Source organism: Bos mutus, chromosome 14 (assembly GCF_027580195.1).
Source record: "Bos mutus isolate GX-2022 chromosome 14, NWIPB_WYAK_1.1, whole genome shotgun sequence".
NCBI lineage: Eukaryota > Metazoa > Chordata > Mammalia > Artiodactyla > Bovidae > Bos > Bos mutus.
In genome coordinates this window covers 18,183,398-18,204,122 of record NC_091630.1, presented here as the reverse complement: position 1 = coordinate 18,204,122, position 20,725 = coordinate 18,183,398, and the positions used below count along the sequence as shown (strand labels likewise).

The 20,725-nt window shown below is 42.6% G+C and overlaps 1 protein-coding gene and 1 non-coding gene across 3 annotated transcripts in view; both read left to right on the top strand.

Moving 5' to 3' along the window:
* ANKRD46 (ankyrin repeat domain 46) overlaps nucleotides 1-20,725 on the top strand; it is a 92,458-nt gene that overhangs the window by 37,650 nt on the left and 34,083 nt on the right. The window contains exon 5 of one of the 2 annotated variants that reach the window (XM_070383050.1): nucleotides 1,787-1,952. In XM_070383050.1, coding sequence (XP_070239151.1) covers nucleotides 1,787-1,952 — 166 coding nt within the window. Of the gene's footprint in view, nucleotides 1-1,786; nucleotides 3,841-20,725 lie in introns of those variants that run through there. The other variant, XM_005887008.3, reaches the window with a different exon arrangement.
* Nucleotides 15,911-15,982, top strand: TRNAC-GCA (transfer RNA cysteine (anticodon GCA)). The gene has a single exon. It is a non-coding gene; the product is annotated as a tRNA-Cys (tRNA).

Genomic DNA, 20,725 nt, shown 5'->3' with positions numbered 1-20,725 from the left:
TGTTTTAAAAGCCTTTTTTTTAAACAGAGTAAGTGAAATATCTGTGGCTAAGAAGTTTGGGATTTGTGATAACTTTGTAGTCATATAAAACTTAAGTGCTTTGTGCCTCTCCACATGTGGTTATTTAATAAATAGAGAAGTGAGCCAAAAAAAAAAAAATTAACCTCTCCTGAACTTCTCAGAGTTCTAATCTTATCTTTGAACTTGCTAGAGTTTTCTTCAAATTTTTGTATTGTTATAAATTCCCATTGAAAATGTCTTCTCCTATTCAGAAGATAAACATTTTTTATCATATAAAAAAAGTTTGGATGGCAAACAGACTGGCCCTTTACAAAGTCATTTTCCTAGGATTGGAAAAGACACTAATGCCAGGAAAGGCTGAAAGGTCTGTGGTTAACAGTGTCGGTGAATAAAGTAAAATTGTAACTTACCAAAAAAACCTGTCAACTGTGCATGACGAACCAGACTCTTAAGATCTTGTTTTGTGCTGTTTCCATTGTTCTGTCCCAAGATGATCAGAAGAATATGAAAAGAAGTTTAGAAAGAAGAATAACAGCAATCACTAGTTGATACCTATGATTATGGTCATTGTGGCTTTAATCTAAATGATACCCTGTTATTGGTCCTGCATGTTGTGACATAATTGTGGGTGCTAATCTCTTGGAGCTTCGAACTCATCACAGTGCAGCCTCTCGAATACCAGTGTCAGATATACTCTATTTGTAGCAGTCATGTTCTCACTTACATAGTTTTTATGGTACTTGTACTACCTTATTTTCAACTAGACTCAGCCTTTATACAGAAGAGAAGTAAACTTATTTTGTGTTATTGTACAAGATAAAGCTAAAACTAGTGGGAGGAAGCTATTAAGAGGAATCACTAATGGCTAGCCCTGTCCAAGTGTACAACAGAGTAAGCATCCATTATTAGAGTATTTCAGTTTAAAGAAGGAATTCCTTCATTGGTCAGATTATTGAACTAAATTGATAAAAATCCACCTTTAAGATTCACACACTGTTCAAGACTTCTTCCCTGGTGGCTCAGAGGTTAAAGCATCTGCCTGCGATACAGGAGACCCGGATTTGATCCCTGGGTCTGGAAGATCCCCTGGAGAAGGAAATGGCAACCCACTCCAGTATTCTTGCCTTGAGAATCCCATGGAGGGACGAGCCTGGCAGACTACATCCACGGGGTCGCAGAGAGTCAGACTCGACTGAGCTACTTCACTTTCACTTTTAAGACTTCTGCTTCACGGTTGGGATGTTTTTGTTGTTGTTCAGTTGTGTCCAAGTCTGCAACCCCATGGACTGTGGCATGCCAGCTTCCCTGTCTTTCACCATCTCCTGGAGTTTGCTCAGACTCATGTCCGTTGAGTTGATGATGCCATCTAACCATCTCATCCTCTGTTGCCCCCTTTTCCTGCAGCCCTCAATCTTGCTAGCATAAAGGTCTTTCCCGATGAATCAGCTCTTTGTATCAGATAGCCAAAGTATTGGAGCTTCTAACTTTGACTCTTCTAGATACTTAAACAAGGAACATAATCATTATTGTTTAGCAATTTATGGTTCAAGGTAAATTGTCCAAATACTTGAAGATATTTAAATTGGTACATAAATGGGTATTTAAATCGGTACATAAATGGGTTAGAATATATATGTCAGTTTTCTTCTTGTCAATGTATATTTTAAGGTTGGTCTTCTTAAACAATGCAGTTTCTGTGGTTTTTTGTTTTTGAAATGGGTGATGTGTTGTTTCATGCCCTTCTTTCTCTTTGCTTCTCTCACAGTGCCATGGAAAGCCATTCCCTCCTCAATCCCAACCTGCAGCAGGGTGAGGGGGTCCTGTCCAGCTTCCGCACCACGTGGCAGGAGTTTGTAGAGGATCTGGGCTTCTGGAGGGTGCTGCTCTTGATCTTTGTCATCGCTCTGCTGTCTCTTGGCATCGCCTACTATGTAAGTGGGGTGCTGCCTTTCGTGGAAAACCAGCCTGAACTGGTACATTAGAGGAGCTCACGGGAGAGGAGACAGATGCCAGTGTCCTGGCTTCCAGTGTTCGTTCTGTTTATCAAAATCTCTTAGTGCAGAGCAGTGAGGGCTGTACTTTTGTTTCTTTTTGCATTTTTACACACTGTAATCCTTTTAGAAGAACAACCTGTCTGTTTGAACTAACTACATACTGTAGTCAAGGATGCTGTCCTAAAGCTACCTCCAGCTCAGCCTGACTTCTTAGGAAAGGCTCTGCATAGCCTTGTTTGATAACAATGTGGCATTGACTAATGAATGCGAGATAGAGGATGAGACTACGAAATCCTTGCTACAGAAACCTTACCCAACATAAGACCAACTAGAGTGAAATGTTTAAAGTTTGTTTTATATGATTAGTTGTGGTTGGTATTTTTGTTTTGTTTTTGTGTATTTTTTGCAAGAGCTGCTTTTTGCTATTTACTTTCTCTGGGGAATAGTAGGGTATGGGGAAATGAAACCTTCAGCTTAAAACCTGAAGCGCTTTTTTCAGATCTTGTAGCGCAAATCAGTATTGTTGGGATCTGTTTGGTTTATTTTCATATTTTCAAGGGATCTCTTTGGTTTATTTTAATATTTTCAAGTCTAGTCACAAACCAAACAGAACTTTTGAAAAGGAGCTATATTTTCCTCAAAAAAGATTGATTTGATCTTATATTTATTTGTTTTTAAGGTAAGTTTGATTTTTTTTTGTAAGCTGCTTTGCTTGTTGTTAATATATGTGAAAAATGAACTTGAGAATTTTCAATTGAGGAACTTTTAATTTCCCCCTAGTGTTTATTTCAAAGATATCCTATTCATCAAAAATACAGTTGGAAGACTTTTTCTACTCAGTAGTTAGCAGGAATAAATATTTCTGATGTTTAATGTCACTGTAATTCTGTAGTACCATTATTATGGTGAAAAATTCAGTTCTATAAGCTAGCTGTGTTGTCATGATTATATCATAGTTCATAATTTTTTCATTTTATGTGCAATCCTCTTTAGAGGCCCTGTTAGAATTGTCATAACAATCCCATCCATGTCAGTTGTTCCCTGATGGAAAGAATGGATGGAGCATTTCTGAGTTAACAGTGCTGAACAGTATTGTACCAGGTGTCTTTATCAATGGTAATATTATGTAAATTGAAATCTGGCCTCCAAACTGTATTTCAGCATTCTGCAGTGTGTTTGAAGGCCTCTTGTTAATGATTCTGCTATGTTTATATCATATTATTGGGTTATTAAAAAAAAGATATGAAGACTTGATAATTATTCATTAGGTGTAGTCAGAAAATTGTGGTGAAAGAACTATTGGTTTTATTTTTTAGAACATAGTCCTCTAAGCTACTGCTAATTGAATTGTTGCTAGAATTAGAAATTATAATTTAGAATAGAATTGGTATTTCTGTGATTCCTTTTGCTTCTTAGTATTTTCTCTTCTGCGTTTTATATATCTAGGATTGAGGCATCTTCTTTCATGTGACTTTATCCTGTCTTAAAGAGCTGTTCTGAAGTTCCTGATTTACCTGACTGCCTCAGGGTCAGCTCATAGCCTCTTGCTTTTAGATTAGCTGCAAACAAAATTAATCATACTTGGTGTAAATACAGCAAAAAGCAGTGGACGCTAAAATGGAGAACACTTCAGATTAAAAGCTTTGGAATTAGCTTTGTATTTGTTTGTAACTCTAAACAGATGTGCAAAATTGGTTAACATATATGTAAATATATTGCATTTTTAAAGATTAATGTTTCCCTTTAAGTGATGATTTCTTTGTATTCTGTTCTCTGCATTCAGTATTCAATAATATTACCAATAAATATATTTATAATCTCTTAATCACAATCTATTTTCTTATTTATCATTGTTTTTCTTTTAATTTAAGATTTTTAAAAAATAGGTTCCAGTTGGCTGTTCAAAAAAGCAAAGAGCTTTTTTTGAAACCCCATGTAATATGTGTATCAAGTTTTATTTGTGTTTGCCTTATAAATGTTCTGACACTAATTTCGGTGAATTGCTTAGGGATTTAAGAGTGATAATGCTACTGTTGCTAAGTCACTTCAGTCATGTTCAACTCTGCAACTCCATGGACTGTAGCCCACCAGGCTCCTCTGTCAGTGGGATTCTCCAGGCAAGAATACTGGAGTGGGTTGCCACGCCCTTCCCAAGGGATCTTCCTGACCCAGGGAGTGAACCCACATCTCTTAGGTCTCCTGCATTGACAGGTGGGTTCTTTACCACTAGTGCCACCTGGGAAGCCCAAGAGTGATAATAACTACTATGATTAAGCACCTCCCAACTGTATAGGTCACTTTAAAGCCTCATCTCATTTAATCCTGAGACTTCCCTGGTGACTCAGATGATAAAGCGTCTGCCTACAATGCTGGAGACCTGGGTTGGTCCCTGGGTTGGGAAGATCCCCTGGAGAAGGAAATGGCAACCCACTCCAGTATTCTTGCCTGGAGAATCCCATGGACATAGTCCACAGGGTCACAAAGAGTTGGACCCAACTGAGCAACTTCACTATCATTTAATCCTTATGATCATCCTTATGTTCCGTGTAAGATGAGGACACTGACACTGTGAGGGTTGAGTAATTGGTCAGTTACTTAAGGTCAGACAGGCAAAGAGCCTGGTGGGCTGCAGTCCATGGGGTCAAAAAGAGTCAGACACGACTGAGTGACTAAGCACAGCACTCTTTATTTTGTTCAAAACTTGACCAGGAACTTTACCTCTTCCTAAAAATCTTATTCTTGACAGCAGTGCTAGTGATGATAGTTGAGTCCCCCACATAACCCTGTCAGTGGGCACTGATGACTTCATTGTTTCTTCTAGTATGCCTGTGCCTGGGCACTCACGTACTGAAATACGCACTTTGTTATCAATTACTTTCCCTTTATTTTTCCTTTATGTTACATGATTTATACTAAGTCATTCTATTAATTTCAGCAATTGTTACTCACTTTTATCGGGGATGCCTACTACAGCTTCTTTTATCATCTCGGTTTACCTTTTCCTAGTAGCTTATTTTGGAGGGTATACCAGGAAGTAGCATTTCTCAAAGTTAATGGAACACTGGGGAGAAGAAAAGAGGCCAGCACTGGCTAAAGCACCCTTTAAAATTGTTCAAACTGAGACAATCCCAGCTGTGCTAGATGAAGTGGAACTTTGGGATCAAGCCCATTCCTCTGGGCTCTGAAGTTGATTCAAAACAGTTTTCTAGGGAGGATCTCAGCCTTGCTGTGGATACTTCCTTGGCGTCCTTCAAAGTGCTGGTAGCTGGCATTTTGTCCAGTCCTTTATGCGTTTGTTCTCTTCACTTTACATCATGGACAGCTCCACGTCAGGCATTAGGGGTCTCCACTCACTGGGCAACAGAGGTTTGGTCATGTTCTAGTTAGATGTCAGGGAATACAGTCTGGAGTTCCTTGTTGTCTAACAGTCATCAGAAAACTTAGCTGATAACCATATTCACAGTGTTGCTTGGAAGCTGTTTTAGATTGGCACTGTCCAAACTTTCTGCCACAATGGAGATTTTCTGTTCATGTGTCTAGTGTTGTAGCCACTCATCATTGTGGCTGCTCAAATTCATTTAAATTAAAGTAGAAATCCAATCCTTCATTAGCACAGTTATCCGAGCCTGAAACTCAAATGCACTGTACGTTTAAAAACAAAACTAGCCACATTTCTAGTGCTCATTAGCCACAAGAGGCTGTTATGGACAGCACTTTTTTTCCGCTGTGCCAGGTCTCAGCTATGGCACACGAGATCTTTAGTTTTGCCTGTGGGCTCTAGTTCCCTGACCAGGGCTTGACCTGGGCAGCCTGCACTGGGAGTGCAGAGTCCTAGCCACTGGACCTTGGAAAGTCACTAGCCACAGGGAAGTCCTTGGATGGCAGTGTTTGCAGAAACTTCTCTTGGACAGCAGTACTCTTAAATCTCCCTAGGGCTCTTTGGGTTGGATAGAACTAGCTATGGAATGGAATGAAGGCAGTTTCCACCACAACTGCTTTTACTGAGCTCTTTGTTAACAAATAGTAACACAGTGCAGTGCTGCTTAACTCAATTCTCGGCAGATTGCTCTTGTAGCCGCACCTCACAGTTAGGGCAGCTGAGTCACCTGAGGCAGGTTGGAACAATGTCCCAGGTCCCACAGCTATTAACTGGCAGAGCTGGGGTTTGAAGTCAGACAGTATAGGACTGGGGTCTCTTCTAACCATTGTGCCGTCATGCCGCCCTCTCCTCAATCATGGTGCCATCATCTTGGGGTTTGAATTGTCTCTAGGACTAGCACTGTATTAACCACTGCATCTATTCTAAAGAAAGTTATTGAGGATGCTGTTGGTACAGTTCTTCTGTATGAAGATCTGTGAGTGCTTTTTACAGCCACAAAAAACTGCATTTCTGCTGAACTTTGCTTCCATCTTATGTTCTCTATGAATTATGTAGTTGATCAAGTAGAATTCCTCTTCCACGTCAAGTTTAATGCCAGATGGGAGTTCCATCAGAAATGATTCTAATATTAGTCATTATGGTGATTTATTAGGACCACATTCCTGATTCATTTTATAGCCTCATCTTTAGTTTTATTTCCTATTCTAAATGTTCACTTTGAATTTATGCTATTCTGTATTATTTAAGCCCTCCGTCACTTTTGGATCATAATAGGGGATGGTTGTTAATTAGGCAGTTATTAGTTTGGATTGATAGAACTACCACAAAATTACCTGTCATTTTCCGGAAACTAATGGCATTAAATGTATTGACCTTTTGCAATTGGAAAAATAGTTTGTTGCCTCCTATTCAGAATGCAATTATGGTTTTTGGCATTGCTGCATTGTGTTTACCTTCTTTACATGTCTCTGTTCCAAAAAGTATTTGAGTTCCGCTGAATAAGCAGGTAGTAAGTAGTCTAAACCCTGGAAGTCCAGTGTCCTAGTTCTATTCTAGCATTTTCATGAATCATTTGAATGAAGCCTGAAAAATAAACTTTAATAAATACTAAGAATTTTAGAGACAGTGTGCCATTAGAAGTCATCTAGGGAGGGTAAAAGATGAGGAAGGACTCAGTGACTGTGGTCCCTCAGGTGTGAAGGGCAGAACTGCTGTGAGAACCCACTTTACCACTCTTAGCTCAAGTACACCATCCCTTACTCTTGCGGTCTCCATCCCCACACCCGCCACAGACCATTCTAATGTTGTTTAAAAATACACGTTAGAGCATTCTCTGTCACCACACACGAAAATAACCTCAAAATGAATTAAAGACCTAAATGTAAGACCCGACACTACAGAACTCTTAAAGGAAAAGAGAGGCAGAATGCTCTGAAATAAATTACAGCAAGATCTTTTTTGATCCACCTCCTAGAGTAATCGGAGAAGGCAGTGGCACCCCACTCCAGTACTCTTGCCTGGAAAACCCCAGGGACAGAGGAGCCTGGTGGGCTGCAGTCCATGGGGTCGCTAAAAGTCGGACATGACTGAGCGACTTCACTTTCACTTTTCACTTTCATGCATTGGAGAAGGAAATGGCAACCCACTCCAGTGTTCTTGCCTGGAGAATCCCAGGGGCGGGGGAGCCTGGTGGGCTGCCGTCTATGGGGTAGCACAGAGTTGGACACAACTGAAGCAACTTAGCAGCAGCAGCAGCCTAAAGTAATGAAAGTAAAAACAAAAATAAACAAATGGGACCTAATTAAACTTAAACTTTGCACAGTGAAGGAAATCATAAATAAAATGGAAAGACAACCCACCGAGTGGGAGAAAGTATTTGCAAATGAAGTGATATTAATCTCCAAAATATACCAACAGCTCATGCATCTCACTATTAAACAACCCAATCAAAAAATGAGCAGAAGATCTAAACAGACATTTCTCCAAAGAAGACATACAAATGGCCAAGAGGCATATGAAAAGATGCTCAACATCTGTAATTATCAAATAAATGCAAATAAAAATTACAATGAGGTATCACCTCACATTGGTCAGAATGGCCATCATCAAAAAATCTACAAACAATAAATGCTGGAGAGAGTATGGGGGAAAGGGAACCCTCCTACACGTTGGTGGGGATGGAAATTGGTACAGCCACTATGGAGAACAGTATGGAGGTTCTTTAAAGAACTAGAAACAGACCTAGCGTATGATCCAGCAATTTCACTCCTGAATATGTATCCAGAGAAAACCATAATTCGAAAAGACACATGTACTTCAATGTTCATTGCAGTACTATTTACAATAGCCAGGATGTGGAAGCAACCTAAATGTCCATGGACAGAGGAGTGGATAAAAAAGAAAAAGTGTATATATGTGTGTGTGTCGTGCATGCATGTGCATGCGTGCGTGTGCATACTCAGTCATGTCCAACTCTTTGTGACCCCATGGACTGCAGCCCCCCAAGCCCCTCTGTCCATGGAATTCTCTAGGCAAGAACACCGGAGTGGGTTACCTTTCTTTCTCCAGGGAGTCTTCCTGACCCAGGGATTGAACCCATGTCTCCTGTGTCTCCTGCATTGGCAAGCGGATTCTTTACCACTGTGCCAACCACATATATATACACATATACATGCATACACACAATGGAATAGCACTCAGCCATAAAAAGAATGAAATAATGCCATTTGCAGCAACATGTGCATGGACCCAGAGATTGTCATACTGAGTAAAATAAGTTGGACAGAGAAAGACATATATGGTATCAATTATATGTGGAATCTTAAAAATGGTATGAATGAAGCTATTTATAAAACAGAAATAGAGTCACAGATGTAGAAGCGAACTTATGGTTACCAAGGGGGAGGGTGAAGGGAGGGATAAACTGGGAGATTGTGATTGACGTATACACCCTACTATATCCATTAATAACATAGATAGCTAATAAGAACCGACTGTATAGCACAGGGAGCTCTACTCAGTACTCTGTAATGATCTATGACCCAAATTCCATTCTATTTAGAATCTAAAAAAGAGTGGACAGATAATATGTATAACTGATTAACTTTGCCATACAGCAGAAACTAACGCATCATAAATCAACTATACTTCAATAAAAGTTGATTTTAAAAAAGTATTTGATGCTAGATGCATAAAGATAAGCTTCACATTGTGTTCTGTGTATTTTAATAATTAACCAAAACAATATTAACCAAAATATTGACAATATTAACCAAAATCAGCCTGCTCTTGTAGGCTGATACTGTCATAAGCCCAGGGTGTTATTTTTATTTTTGGCTGCGCATGGGCTTTCTCTGGTTGCAGCAAGTGGTGGGGGGGCTACTCTCTAGTTACAGTGCGGACTTCTCGTTGCAGCGGCTTCTCTTGTGGTAGAGCGTGGGCTCTAGAGTGCAGGCTCAGTATTTGTGGCACACGGGCTTAGCTGCCCCATAGAATGTGAAATCTTCCCAGACCAGGGATCAAACCCACGTCCTCTGCACTGGCAGGCAGATTCTTTTTTTTTTTTTTAATTGGAGGATACTTGCTTTGTGGATTCTTAACCACTGGACCACCAGGGAAGTCCAACTATCATCTTCCCCTGACAAACATTTTAAGTGAGAAATCTTTTTACTTCTAAAAACAAACAAACCAAAAAAAGATCCGCATCAAATGATGGACTTTATCTATACAGTGTTTTGTGTGTGTGCTAAGTCCCTTCAGTTATGTCTGACTCTTTGCAACGTTATGGAGTGTAGCCTGCCAGGCTCCTCTGCCCATGGGATCCTCTAGGCAAGAATACTGGAGTGGGTTGCTATGCCCTCCTTCAGGGGTCAAACCTGGAGGGATGAAACCCACATCTCTTACGTATCCTGCATTGGCAGACGGGTTCCTTACCACTTGCACCACCTGGGAAGCCTATGAAGTGTTTTACACTGTGGAGATGCTGTGAGAAAGGTGAACAGAAGTTTCCAAAATACCACTTTATCACTGGTAATCCACAGTTTCTTATTGGAACAACGATGTCTTCAATGCTGCTGTCTGCTGCATGCTTTTCATTCAAGTTAGGAGATCAGTGGTTGCAGGACCATTTGTAAACTCAAGCCCTGGAGCTGTAAAATGCCCTGCTTGATGGTGTTCGACAAGGCTCTTCAGTACCTGGTTCCCTAATGTGTCAGAGATGTCTTGCAGGTGTTAACTGAGCTCTTCAACGTGTGTTCCTTTGTGTCCTTTCCCCCATCTTTGGAAGCATTTCTAAAATGAAAAATGTGTGAAGATAGAAGAACTCACACCGGGATTACGCTGTCACTGTATCTGCTTAGGAATCACTCTTTTTAGGGATATTGCCTAGATTCTTCTCCCCTTTTCTTTTCTCTAAAGGTTTGGTTTGGTTTTCTGAAAGTGTTAGTCACACAGTCATGTCAACTCTTTGTGACCCCATGGACTGTAGCCCGCCAGGCTCTTCAGTCCATGGGATTCTCCAGGCAAGAATACTGGAGTGGGTTGCCATACCCTTCTCCAGATCTTCCCAACCCAGGGATCAAACTTGGGTCTCCTGCACTGCAGACAGATTCTTTACCATCTAAGTCACTAGGGAAGCCCTTTGTTTTGTTTTAATTCTGAGTTATATTTTCATGTTCAATTAGTCTAAGGATCAACTTAATAGTAAGCACTGACTGACCAAGGATAATTCCAGCCTGAAATGTGCAATAGTAAGTATACTCCTGAGATTTAAAAAACATAAGTGAGTAATTTTCTTATTTGCCAGAATCATTGCAAATTAATGTATACATATATTTGTTTTATGAGTAAATATATTTCAGCAAATTTCAACTGTTTTCTTTTTCTCTTTTTAAAGTTGTATCCCTTGAAAAATGATATGGTATGCAATATTAGTGTTGCAGAATGCTTACTCCGTATGTGTGTCCATAGCCAAATTCCTCTTTGGAGGTTCAAGGATAATTGCTAGCCTAATTCTCTTGCATCTTCATGCTATAAATTGCAAGTATTTGAAAGTGTGGCATTGCAGAGTTAGTTATTTCTTCTTATAATTGGGCTATCAGAAGGTTATTCTTTGTCACAATAAAAATTAATATTCCCTTTCTTTGGAGATTAACTTCTAAATTTGAAGACTCTGGGTCACAGTTGGCTGGACTGTTTTACTGAAATTTCAGCCCCTAAGAAACAAAAATAGGTTTTGAAATAGTTTCTAGGTCACTGGCACAGAAAACTGTCCAAAAGCTGTAACTTACTGTAGATAGTCCTAGTTAGTACAATTCCATCAGCACATGCTGTTCTTTTAGACTCTGACTCAAATTTAGAAGAAAATAAAATATATGGATCCCTAAATTCTTACTCTGTAAGTTTAGTTCTAGATGATTCTCCCTTACTTCAATAGAGCCCCTGATTTGGGGAAGGGAGACATTTAATCAGATTATCAGTTCTGCATTTCACCAACTTCATTTGTTAGTCTAAGTTCCAGTTTGGATCAGATGGTGCAGGCTATGGTTATATTGGAAAACATACAGACTTGGAGTTACAAGATCCCAGCTCTACCTAGGGCTCCCTTGGTGGCTCAGACAGTAAAGAATCCACCTGCAATGCCGGAGAACCCAGGTTTGATCCCTAGGTGGGGAAGATCCCCTGGAGAAGGGAATGGCAACCCACTCCAGTGTTCTTGCCTGGAGAATTTCTTGGACAAAACTGCTTAATATGGACTGACCTTGCTCAAATAATTTGGGTTTTTTGCGTCTCTGTCTTTCTTTATCTGTAAGAAATAATACCCTCCCCAAGATACTTAAAATTAAAGGAATAATAAAACTGTCTTATTTGAGTACTGTGTGTTTGCATGTATACTAGACCCTACAAGTGTTGATACTGTTGTTATCCCCATTAAAGAAAACAAGGCTTAATAAAAAGTGAAGTATGTCTCCTAAGGTCATAGAGTAAACCAAAGCAAGAATCTAATTCCAGTGATTTTGCGTGTAGCCATTAGAACATTTTGCTTCTCCTATTGAGTTACCACATCTGAAAGTACCTAGTACTTTATAGGGACTCAATACAAGTTACTTCTTCTTTTCTCTCAGCAGAATAAATTCTGTGATTTATTGACTGACTTTTTATGAGGAAATGATCTATACAGTATTATGCAGTTTCTGACTTGGTGAGGCAGCTTTAACAACTGCTTTATTAAGTGCAACCCCATCCATTATTTTTCATATCAGTGGCCTTATAGAACCTTCCATGCATCATCTCATTGCTCTGGTAGCTCCTCCTTGGTGAAAGAGCCTTTCAGCTGTCGGTTGAATCCAGAGACCTCTCCACTGAGAGGGAGAAGGGAAATATCTCTGCTCATAACCTCTGAACTGTCCCATCTCAAGTATACACTGGGAAAGGAAGTACCTTTATAACCAACTGTGACATTTTAAAATTTCAAATGCACACCCTGTAAGACTCAAGAGGGTGATTTCCACTGAGTTCTGTGAGAAAAGATCCAGATGTTGGTGACCACATTTGCTAAATTCTTTATAAGGGATTCCTCTGTTAGAAGTACTCTTGAAAAAAAAAAAAAAAAGTACTCTTGATTGTAACTTGGAAATGAGAATGTCGAAGCTTATGTTTTCATTCTAATTGAGCTTGGTTTCTGTTTAGGAAGCAGAAGACTTTTCTCTCCTGGTTTTTGTATCTGTGATGACATTGGCGCTGTCAAGACATCATCTTGCCTAATTACAAACATGTTTTAATGGCTGAGCCTAGAAACCCTATACTTCTATACTGTACTTCCTATACTTCTTAGGATCTTCAAAATACATGTGTTAGTCTGAAATGGGAACACATTAGATGCTTCATTAACCTTCAGCCATTCTGAAATTCCCATTATAGAAAGTGGCAGCCCCAGCCTCCAATGCAAGGAAGCAATGCTCTTTTATTTCCCTTCTGATAAACCTTAGACTTTGCTAAGGACTGCCCTGCCCACATCTTGAGGTATAGTTGGAAGAGAGATTGAGACTCAGAAGGCAAGTAATGATCTTGTTCTCTGGCCCTCACTCAAAGAAAGCCATGAGTAGAAGGGACCTCCCACTCTCCAAAATCACGATTCTCTTGCTGCAAGCTAAACATCTGATCCTGCTCAAAACACAGCTTTTTTTTTTTTTTTTTTTTCCCTCCAGCTGTGCCACATGGCACACAGTATCTTAGTTCCCTGACCAGGGATCAAGCCTATGTCCCTTGCATCAGAAGGTGGAGCCTTAACCACTGGACTGCCAGGGAAGTCAACCTCTTGACTACAGGGAATACAACTTCTGTTAAATCAAGAGGATTATTCTTTTTAGAAAGAAACTATTCCTGTTCTAAAATTATGTGGCTGAACCTTTTTTCTCCTGCTAATTGAAATTCTTTATTGTCTTAAATGGAGTCCTAATGACCCAGACAGTGGCCTGACACTGGTTCACTGGCTTTGTTGTTGTTCAGTCGCTAAGTCATGTTCAATTCTTTGAGACTCATGAACTGCAGCACACCAGGCTCCCCTGTCCTTCACTGTCTCCCTGAGTTTGCTCAAACTCATGTCTGTTCAGTCAGTGAGGCCATCCAACCATCTCATCTTCTCCTCCTGCCTTCAATCTTTCCCAGCATCAGGGTTTTTTCAGTGAGTCGGCTCTTCATATTATTAGGTGGTCAAAGTACTGGAGCTTCAGCTTCAGCTTCCATCCTTCCAATGAATATTCAGGTTGATTTCCTTTAGGATTGACTGGCTTCCAACTGCTCATGCATTCTCAGCAGTGGGATAAATATGGATTGTCAACTTATTTTTAATGTCAGCCTTTTAGAGCATGTGCAGACATTTCCTGATTTCTGGATAAATTAAGTTGTTATAGAAGGTCAACATGGTGCTTCTGAGGGGCAACGATGGATATGAAAGGAGGGAGGTGCCCCCACCCTCGGCACCCAAGGGAAACACACACACCCAACTTGGTCTCCCTGCCTGACCATTTCCCAGCTTCACATGAAAACAAAATAAAGCACCGCTTTCCACAGACAGCTTCTGTGTGTGACCAGGAGACAGAATGGTATGGTGGCCTTGAAGTCAGACAGCCCTGGTTTGGATCCTAAGCCCACAATTAGCTTGGAGTGGCCTCGGACAGGTTACTGTCCCCCTTTCCCTGCCCCATTCATCTGTTAGCTGAGAATAGTAACCCTAACCGGAGGCTGAAGGAGACAGTGCCTGTGAGCGGCTCAGCCCAGGGCCTGGTGGGCAATAACTCTTCAGTCGTTAGCATAATTATGTGATTGCTTCCCCTTTAGGCCAACTGCTACCTAGAACTGTGGCAGCCCGGAGCTATACTTTAAAAAGCTTTTGCGGGCGGAGAGACAGGACTACCTCTGTTCTCCGGTGACTGGTCAGGCCCTCAAGCGGTGAGTGACCGGGTGCCGGAGTGACCAAGCGACCGGTCAGCCTCCCGCTCTTCTTTGAGCTTTCATTAAATAATACCTTCATTATCAGCTCAAGAGGACGTGGATCCGTGCCCCTGCCAATCCCGCCAGCTACAGCTCACCACCGTGTGAGTGTTGAGAGATCTGAGGGCAAGAACAGGGCAATATGCCTTCTGCTTTCCAGATTCATCCTCTCTCGTTCGGTCCAAGAGCATCCCTGTAGGGGAGCAGAACGGGGATTTTGGTTTTTTTTACCCTCCCCACCTTTTCAGAGGGGGGAAATAGGCTCAGAAACTCTGCAAGGCAAAACAGAAGCTGAATCCAGGTCAGTGTTCTCTGCGCCCAGCTGCCGTCCCCTGAGCATTGGACTCTGAAAGAGGAGGGACACGACCTGGTGTCCCTGGCAGGTGGGGCGAATCCCGTGATGACTTCCCCAGCAGCATCTCTGCAGTTAGAGAGGAAGCAGGGCGATCTCTCTGCCAGGCCCTGCCTGTCCAGGCCCGCCCTGCAGCCTGCCTTGTGCACCTGCCTCCCCCCTTCCTCCCGGCTCCTCAAGGCAAGCTCAGGGGACCATTTCTTCCTCTGGCAGGGCAGGATGCGAAGACCTCCCTAAGGCAAATCACATCCATCTGATGTTGAATAAGAAGCTGCTACTGCGTCTGAAGTGACCACTCCCTGGTGGGTGATGTCATGCTGTTTTGTTTGTCTCCATGGACAGTGGGGATCCGATTTCAGTTGAGAAGAAAACGGTCTGGAGAAAATAGTTACTTCATTCGGAAAATTCCAAGAAACCATAAATACAGTTTGCAGCTGATGAAAGTGCATTCACGGGCGGACAGTGATTTGAGGATGGAAGAAGAGCTCCAAGAGGGGGCCCTTCACCCTGGTCTTGGCCACCGGCAGCCCCTGCTCCTCTGGGCTTTGGGCAAGACCCCCAGCAACCTCTCTCCACTGAGGAGACCCCGTAACCCAGTGGGGGATTGGCTGGGGACATGGTTTCCCTGGTCCCACCCTAAATCGCCTCCTGCCAGTCCATCCCTGGAGTATCTCACACAAAGCAGCCCACTTCCCTCTCGTAAGTGGTTGACCTGCGTTTCTGAGTTGCTGTTAAAGCAAATTATAAACAACATCTCATTATCTTGTTTTCCTTTCTTACACACTTTCCAGCCTTACAATCTCTTGTGAATCCTTTTCTGCTCTTCATATCCTTTTCTCTTTTTTAGCCTACCGTTGGCACAGTGAGAAAGAGGGAATAAATAGAGGATGAAATCCTATTTTGCTTTTCATGAGAAACTGAAGAGGATAATTCCCAGTCCAGATCCCCAGCCCTGGGTCAGGGGGGAATGACCACAGCCAGGCAAGGCTGGGGGCAGATTGCTTATATACAAGGCCAAGTGTCCAAGAAACGTTGCCTTTCCTTGACCATCTTTCCTCACTCCTCTCTCTCCAATTATATAAAAACAATATATAAAAACAAAATTATATAAAAAACAAAATATACAAAAACAATATAAAAAAAAAAAATTACAGCCGGCAGGGGGGTGGGCCTTCCCAGGTGGCTCAGATGGTAAAGTGTCTGCCTGCAATGCAGAAGACCCGGGTTCAATCCCTGGGCCGGGAAGATCCCCTGGAGAAGAAAATGGCAACTCACTCTAGTATTCTTGCCTGGAAAATTCCACGAACGGAGGAGCCTAGTAGGCTCCAGTCCATGGGGTCACAAAGAGTCAGACACAACAGAGCAACTTCACTTTCTTTCACTTTCACAGATTTTTGGAAGACATGAGAAAGTCTCCCTAACCCAGCCCCTCCTTCCATCCTTGCGTCCACCTGGTGCCAGGTCCCCAGGACACTGAGCCCCTCATTCTGTCTTCCTTGTCACCCTGACCCCATTTTGGGGCACCCCTTTCTGGGGCCGGGCCTCCACAATGTCCCCAGGCTGTGGGAGCTGGTCTTTCCTGACCCTTGCTCACAGGCTCATATTTCCATCTCAGACTCAGTTCCCAGCAGCACCAGGTCCCTTGTATTCATGCTGATACCCAGAGCCCTTTCTTTTGGCCTAAGACCTGGGCCGCAAGTACCTGCTGGCCTGGGTGCCCAAGCAGGTCAGCCCCCAGTGCCCACCATCCTGCAAGCATAAGTGGGGCCACCTTGGCCTCGACACTGCCCCGGGCACAGCGGTTTCCCGCCAAGCCACCTGGTCAGGGCAGGGGCTCCGGGACAGGACTGGGAGCCCGCCCTCTATCTTCCAGTGCTCTCCCATTCTGCCTGATTCCTGGACGTGTGGCAATTCAATAACCACCTGAGGAACCAAGGGGGAGGCCAAGTCCGTCTCTGGGAGGGCTTTTGGCCCCTCAGGCAAAGCATTGCCAGATGGTAGAAGAATGAAAACAAAGCCAAGCTTCTTCAAAAGTCCCCATTAACCCAAGTAGTCAAATCCTGAAGGGGCCTTTGTGTTAATGGAATCCTGCTGTATCTCTAGATGACTCGAAATAAAGGGACCATCAGCTTGCATTTAGGAAATGTGGATTTTCAAGCTCGTGGGATTTGACTTCTAGACATCAGCAGTTTTTCCTCACAGATCAGGCTCTCCCATAGAAACCCAGTGCAAGACACTGAAGGAATTTTAAATCTTCTAGTAACCATACTTTTGATAAGTAATAAGAAACAGGTGAACTTAATTTTTATAGTATATTTTATTTAATGCAGTATATCTCAAAAAGTAAGATGGAATCAATATTAAAAAATATTAATGAGCCTTGTCACATTCTGTTTTGCCCTAAGTCTTTGAAATTTTACCCTTTCAACACCCATCTATCTGGACCGGCCACATTTCAAGTACTCAGTATCCACACTGGGCTACAGCGCTGGATTGTTCAGTACAGTTCAGTCGCTCAGTCGTGTCTGACTCTTTGCAACCCCATGGACTGCAGCATGCCAGGCTTCCCTGTCCATCACCAACTCCCAGAGTCTGCTCAAACTCATGTCCATCGAGTCAGTGATGCCATCCAACCATCTCATCCTCTGCCGTCCCCTTCTCCTCCAGCCCTATGCTGTTATACACAAATGTCTCTGATCCTGGGAAGGTTCCCAGGAGATACGGTCCTAGGAAGTGGGCAGTGGCTCTGAGAACTCAGCAGCAGCCCCAACAAGGTGCTACTCGATCTGAGATCTTAGGGCACAACCGAAAACAGGAGGAGTCCGGAGCCTCCCTCAATTTTCTCAGTCCTAACATGGCCTGGGATCCCCCAGACCCATCTTTTCCTTGCAGTCTCTTGATTCAGCCTGGTCAGATCTGAGTGGATAAGTCTGGGGTAGGAGGTTTGCTTCCTCTGGAGAAACGTCATTAATTTACCCAACAAGCATTTATGGGGCGGCTTCTATGTGGCAGGCCCTGTTCCAGGACTTTGGGATACAGCAGTGAACAAAACAGATCCCTGCCCTTGAGTAGACAGGCAATAAGAAGGAAACAAAATAGGTGAACAGATCGAAGAGTATATTAGAAAGTCGTAAGTGCTGTGGAAACAAAGGAAAAAATAGAGCAAAGTAAGGAAATAAGTGCTGGGGATGGGGCGGGTTGCAGTATTAAATGTCATGGTCAGAGCAGGTCTCCTTGAGAAGGTGAGGTTTGAACAAATCCGTATGCAAAGATTTGAAGGAGACAAGGACGTTGGCCACTAGAGCATCCAGACAACACAGCTAGAGCAAAGACCCTGAGGTGGGCAGGGCATGTTCAAGAAATAGCTAAACACACAAACAACGTGCCTGGAGAGGAATGGGCAAGAGGGAGCGTATTAGATGAAATCACAGGATAAGCCGGTGGGGCAGATCAGGCAAAGCCTTGCAGGTCATTTCCAAGGACACTGGCTTTTATTCTGAGACAATCATGATAGAATTTTGAATAGCATTAAGTTAAGCGAAAGTCACTCGGTCGTGTCCGACTCTTTGCAACCCCATGGACTATACAATCCATGGAATTCTCCAGGCCAGAATACTGGAGTGGGTAGCCTTTCCCTTCTCCAGGGGATCTTCCCAACCCAGGGACTGAACCCAGGTCTCCTGCATTGCAGGTGGATTCTTTACCAGCTGACCCATGAGGGAAGCCCAAGAATACTGGAGTGGGTAGCCTTTCCCTTCTCCAGTGGGTCTTCCCAACCCAGGAATCAAACCAGGGTCTCCTGCATTGCAGGCAGATTCTTTACCAACTGAGCTGTCAGGGAAGCCTTGAATAACATTGCTCTGACTTAAATTTCAACAGGGTCCCTCTGGTTGCTGCATTGAGAAGAGAGTAGAGGAAGCCAGGAGTGGAGGCAGGAGGGTTAGGAGTCTACTTCAGCAGTCCAGATGAAAGGTGATGGTGCTTGGACCAGGGTAGTAGCAACAAACTTGATGAAGAATAGACAGATTATGTTTTCAATGTAGAGTCAATGGGAGGAGGAAGAGTCAAGGGTGATTCCTGGGTTTTTTATTCAAGCAAAAGATTAGATATCAAGGCCATCCACAGAGGTAGGAAAGGCTGTACATGGGCAGTTTTATGTGAGAAGACCCAGAGTTTAGTTTTGAAGATGTTGAATTTGACATGTCTGTTCAGCATCCGAATAGAAATATCAAGTAGGCAGTTAAAATGATGAGTCTAGAATTTGGAGAAAGATCAGGACTGCCGACACAGATTTGGATTTCTCAGCATATGGGTGGAGTTTAAAGCCTTGAGACTCAAGGAGACCATCTGAAGAGTGAGTACAGAGAAGAATATCCCAAGACACCTCAACGTTAAAAGGTTCAGAAGATAAGGAGAATCAGCAAAGGAGATTGAGGAGGAGTGAGGTAGGAGGAAAACTAAGAGACTGGCACGTCCTGGAATCCAGAGGGAAAAAGTGCTTCAAGGAAAAAGGTGTGAACTGTGTAGAATGCTCCTGACAGTCAAGTAAGATGTCACTGAGAAATGAGATTTGACCACTGGATTTAGCAACATGGAGGTCACCGCATTCATAGAGAGCAGTTTCCAGGGAGCAGAAGCATGACTGGTGTATAGACTTAAGAGAGACTACGAGGGACAGAATTGGAGACACTGAGTACAAACACCTTCAGAAGTCTTGCAGAAGGGTAGCTGGAAGGGTAAATGTGGTCAAGAGAAAGCTTCTTTTAAAAATCAACTTCAGGGAACTCGCTGACGGTCCAGTGGTTAGGACTGAGGGCCTTCAACACCAGGGGCAGGGTTCAGTCCCTGGTCAGGGAACTAAGATCCTATAAGATGTGTGGCACAGCCAAAAAAAAAAAAAAAAAAAAAAAAGTTTATTGAGGCATAATTTACACTTAAGTATTTACATTTGAAGTATATGGTTCAATGAGTTTTGACAGATATATGTATCCATGTGACCACTGCAACAAAGAGATCTAACACTTCCATCACCCCCTCAAAATTCCCTCGTGCCCCTTTATAATCCCTCTCACCATCACTGCCCCAATCCCCAGCACCACTGATCTGCCTCCTTTTTCTTTTTAGTAACTTTATTTGCTCATTTTTGGCTATGCTGGGTCTTTCTTGCCGCGTGGACTTTCCCCTAGTTTCAATAAGCGGAGGTTACTCTCCAGTGGTGGTGCAGGCTTCTCACTGTGGTGGCTTCTCTCGTTGCAGAGCACAGGCTCTGGGGCGCACAGGCTTCAGTAGCTGCTGCGCACAGGCTCAGTAGTTTGTATCTCCCAGGCTCTAGAGCACAGGCTCAGTAGTTGTGGCGGACGGGCTTAATTGTTCCACGGCATGTGAGATCTTCCCAGATCAGAAATCGAGCCCGTGTCTCCTGCACCGGCAGGCGGATCTTTACCACTGAGCCACCAGGGGAGCCACCACTGATCAGCTTTCTGTTACTGAGATTAGTTTTGCCCTTTCTAGAATTTCATACAAGTTAAATCATCCAGGGTATACTCCTGAGTCTGGCTTCTTTTGTTCAGCATGTTTTTGAGACATAACATCTTTTATAGCGTTAAGTGGCATTCCATTGTATGGATATATCACACTTGACTTTCCATTCACTTGCTGTTGGACATTTGTATTGTTTCCAGTTTTTGGCTATTGTGATTAAAGATAGGATGAATATTTGCATGTAAGTCTTGGTTTGGACACGAATTTCACTTTTATTGGATAGAAATCTAGGAATAGAATTGCTGGGTCATATCATAATGTATGTTTAATTTTATTAAAAAATTACCAAAATGTCTTCCAAAATGACTATTTAGTTTTACATTCTAATCAGCGATGTGTAAGTTCCAGTTGCTCCACACAGTTACCAAACGCTTGATACTGCCAGGAAGGTTTGTTTGTTTGTTTACAGAGTGCTCTGGTATACTGTTGGCCCAGCTTTCCCTAATG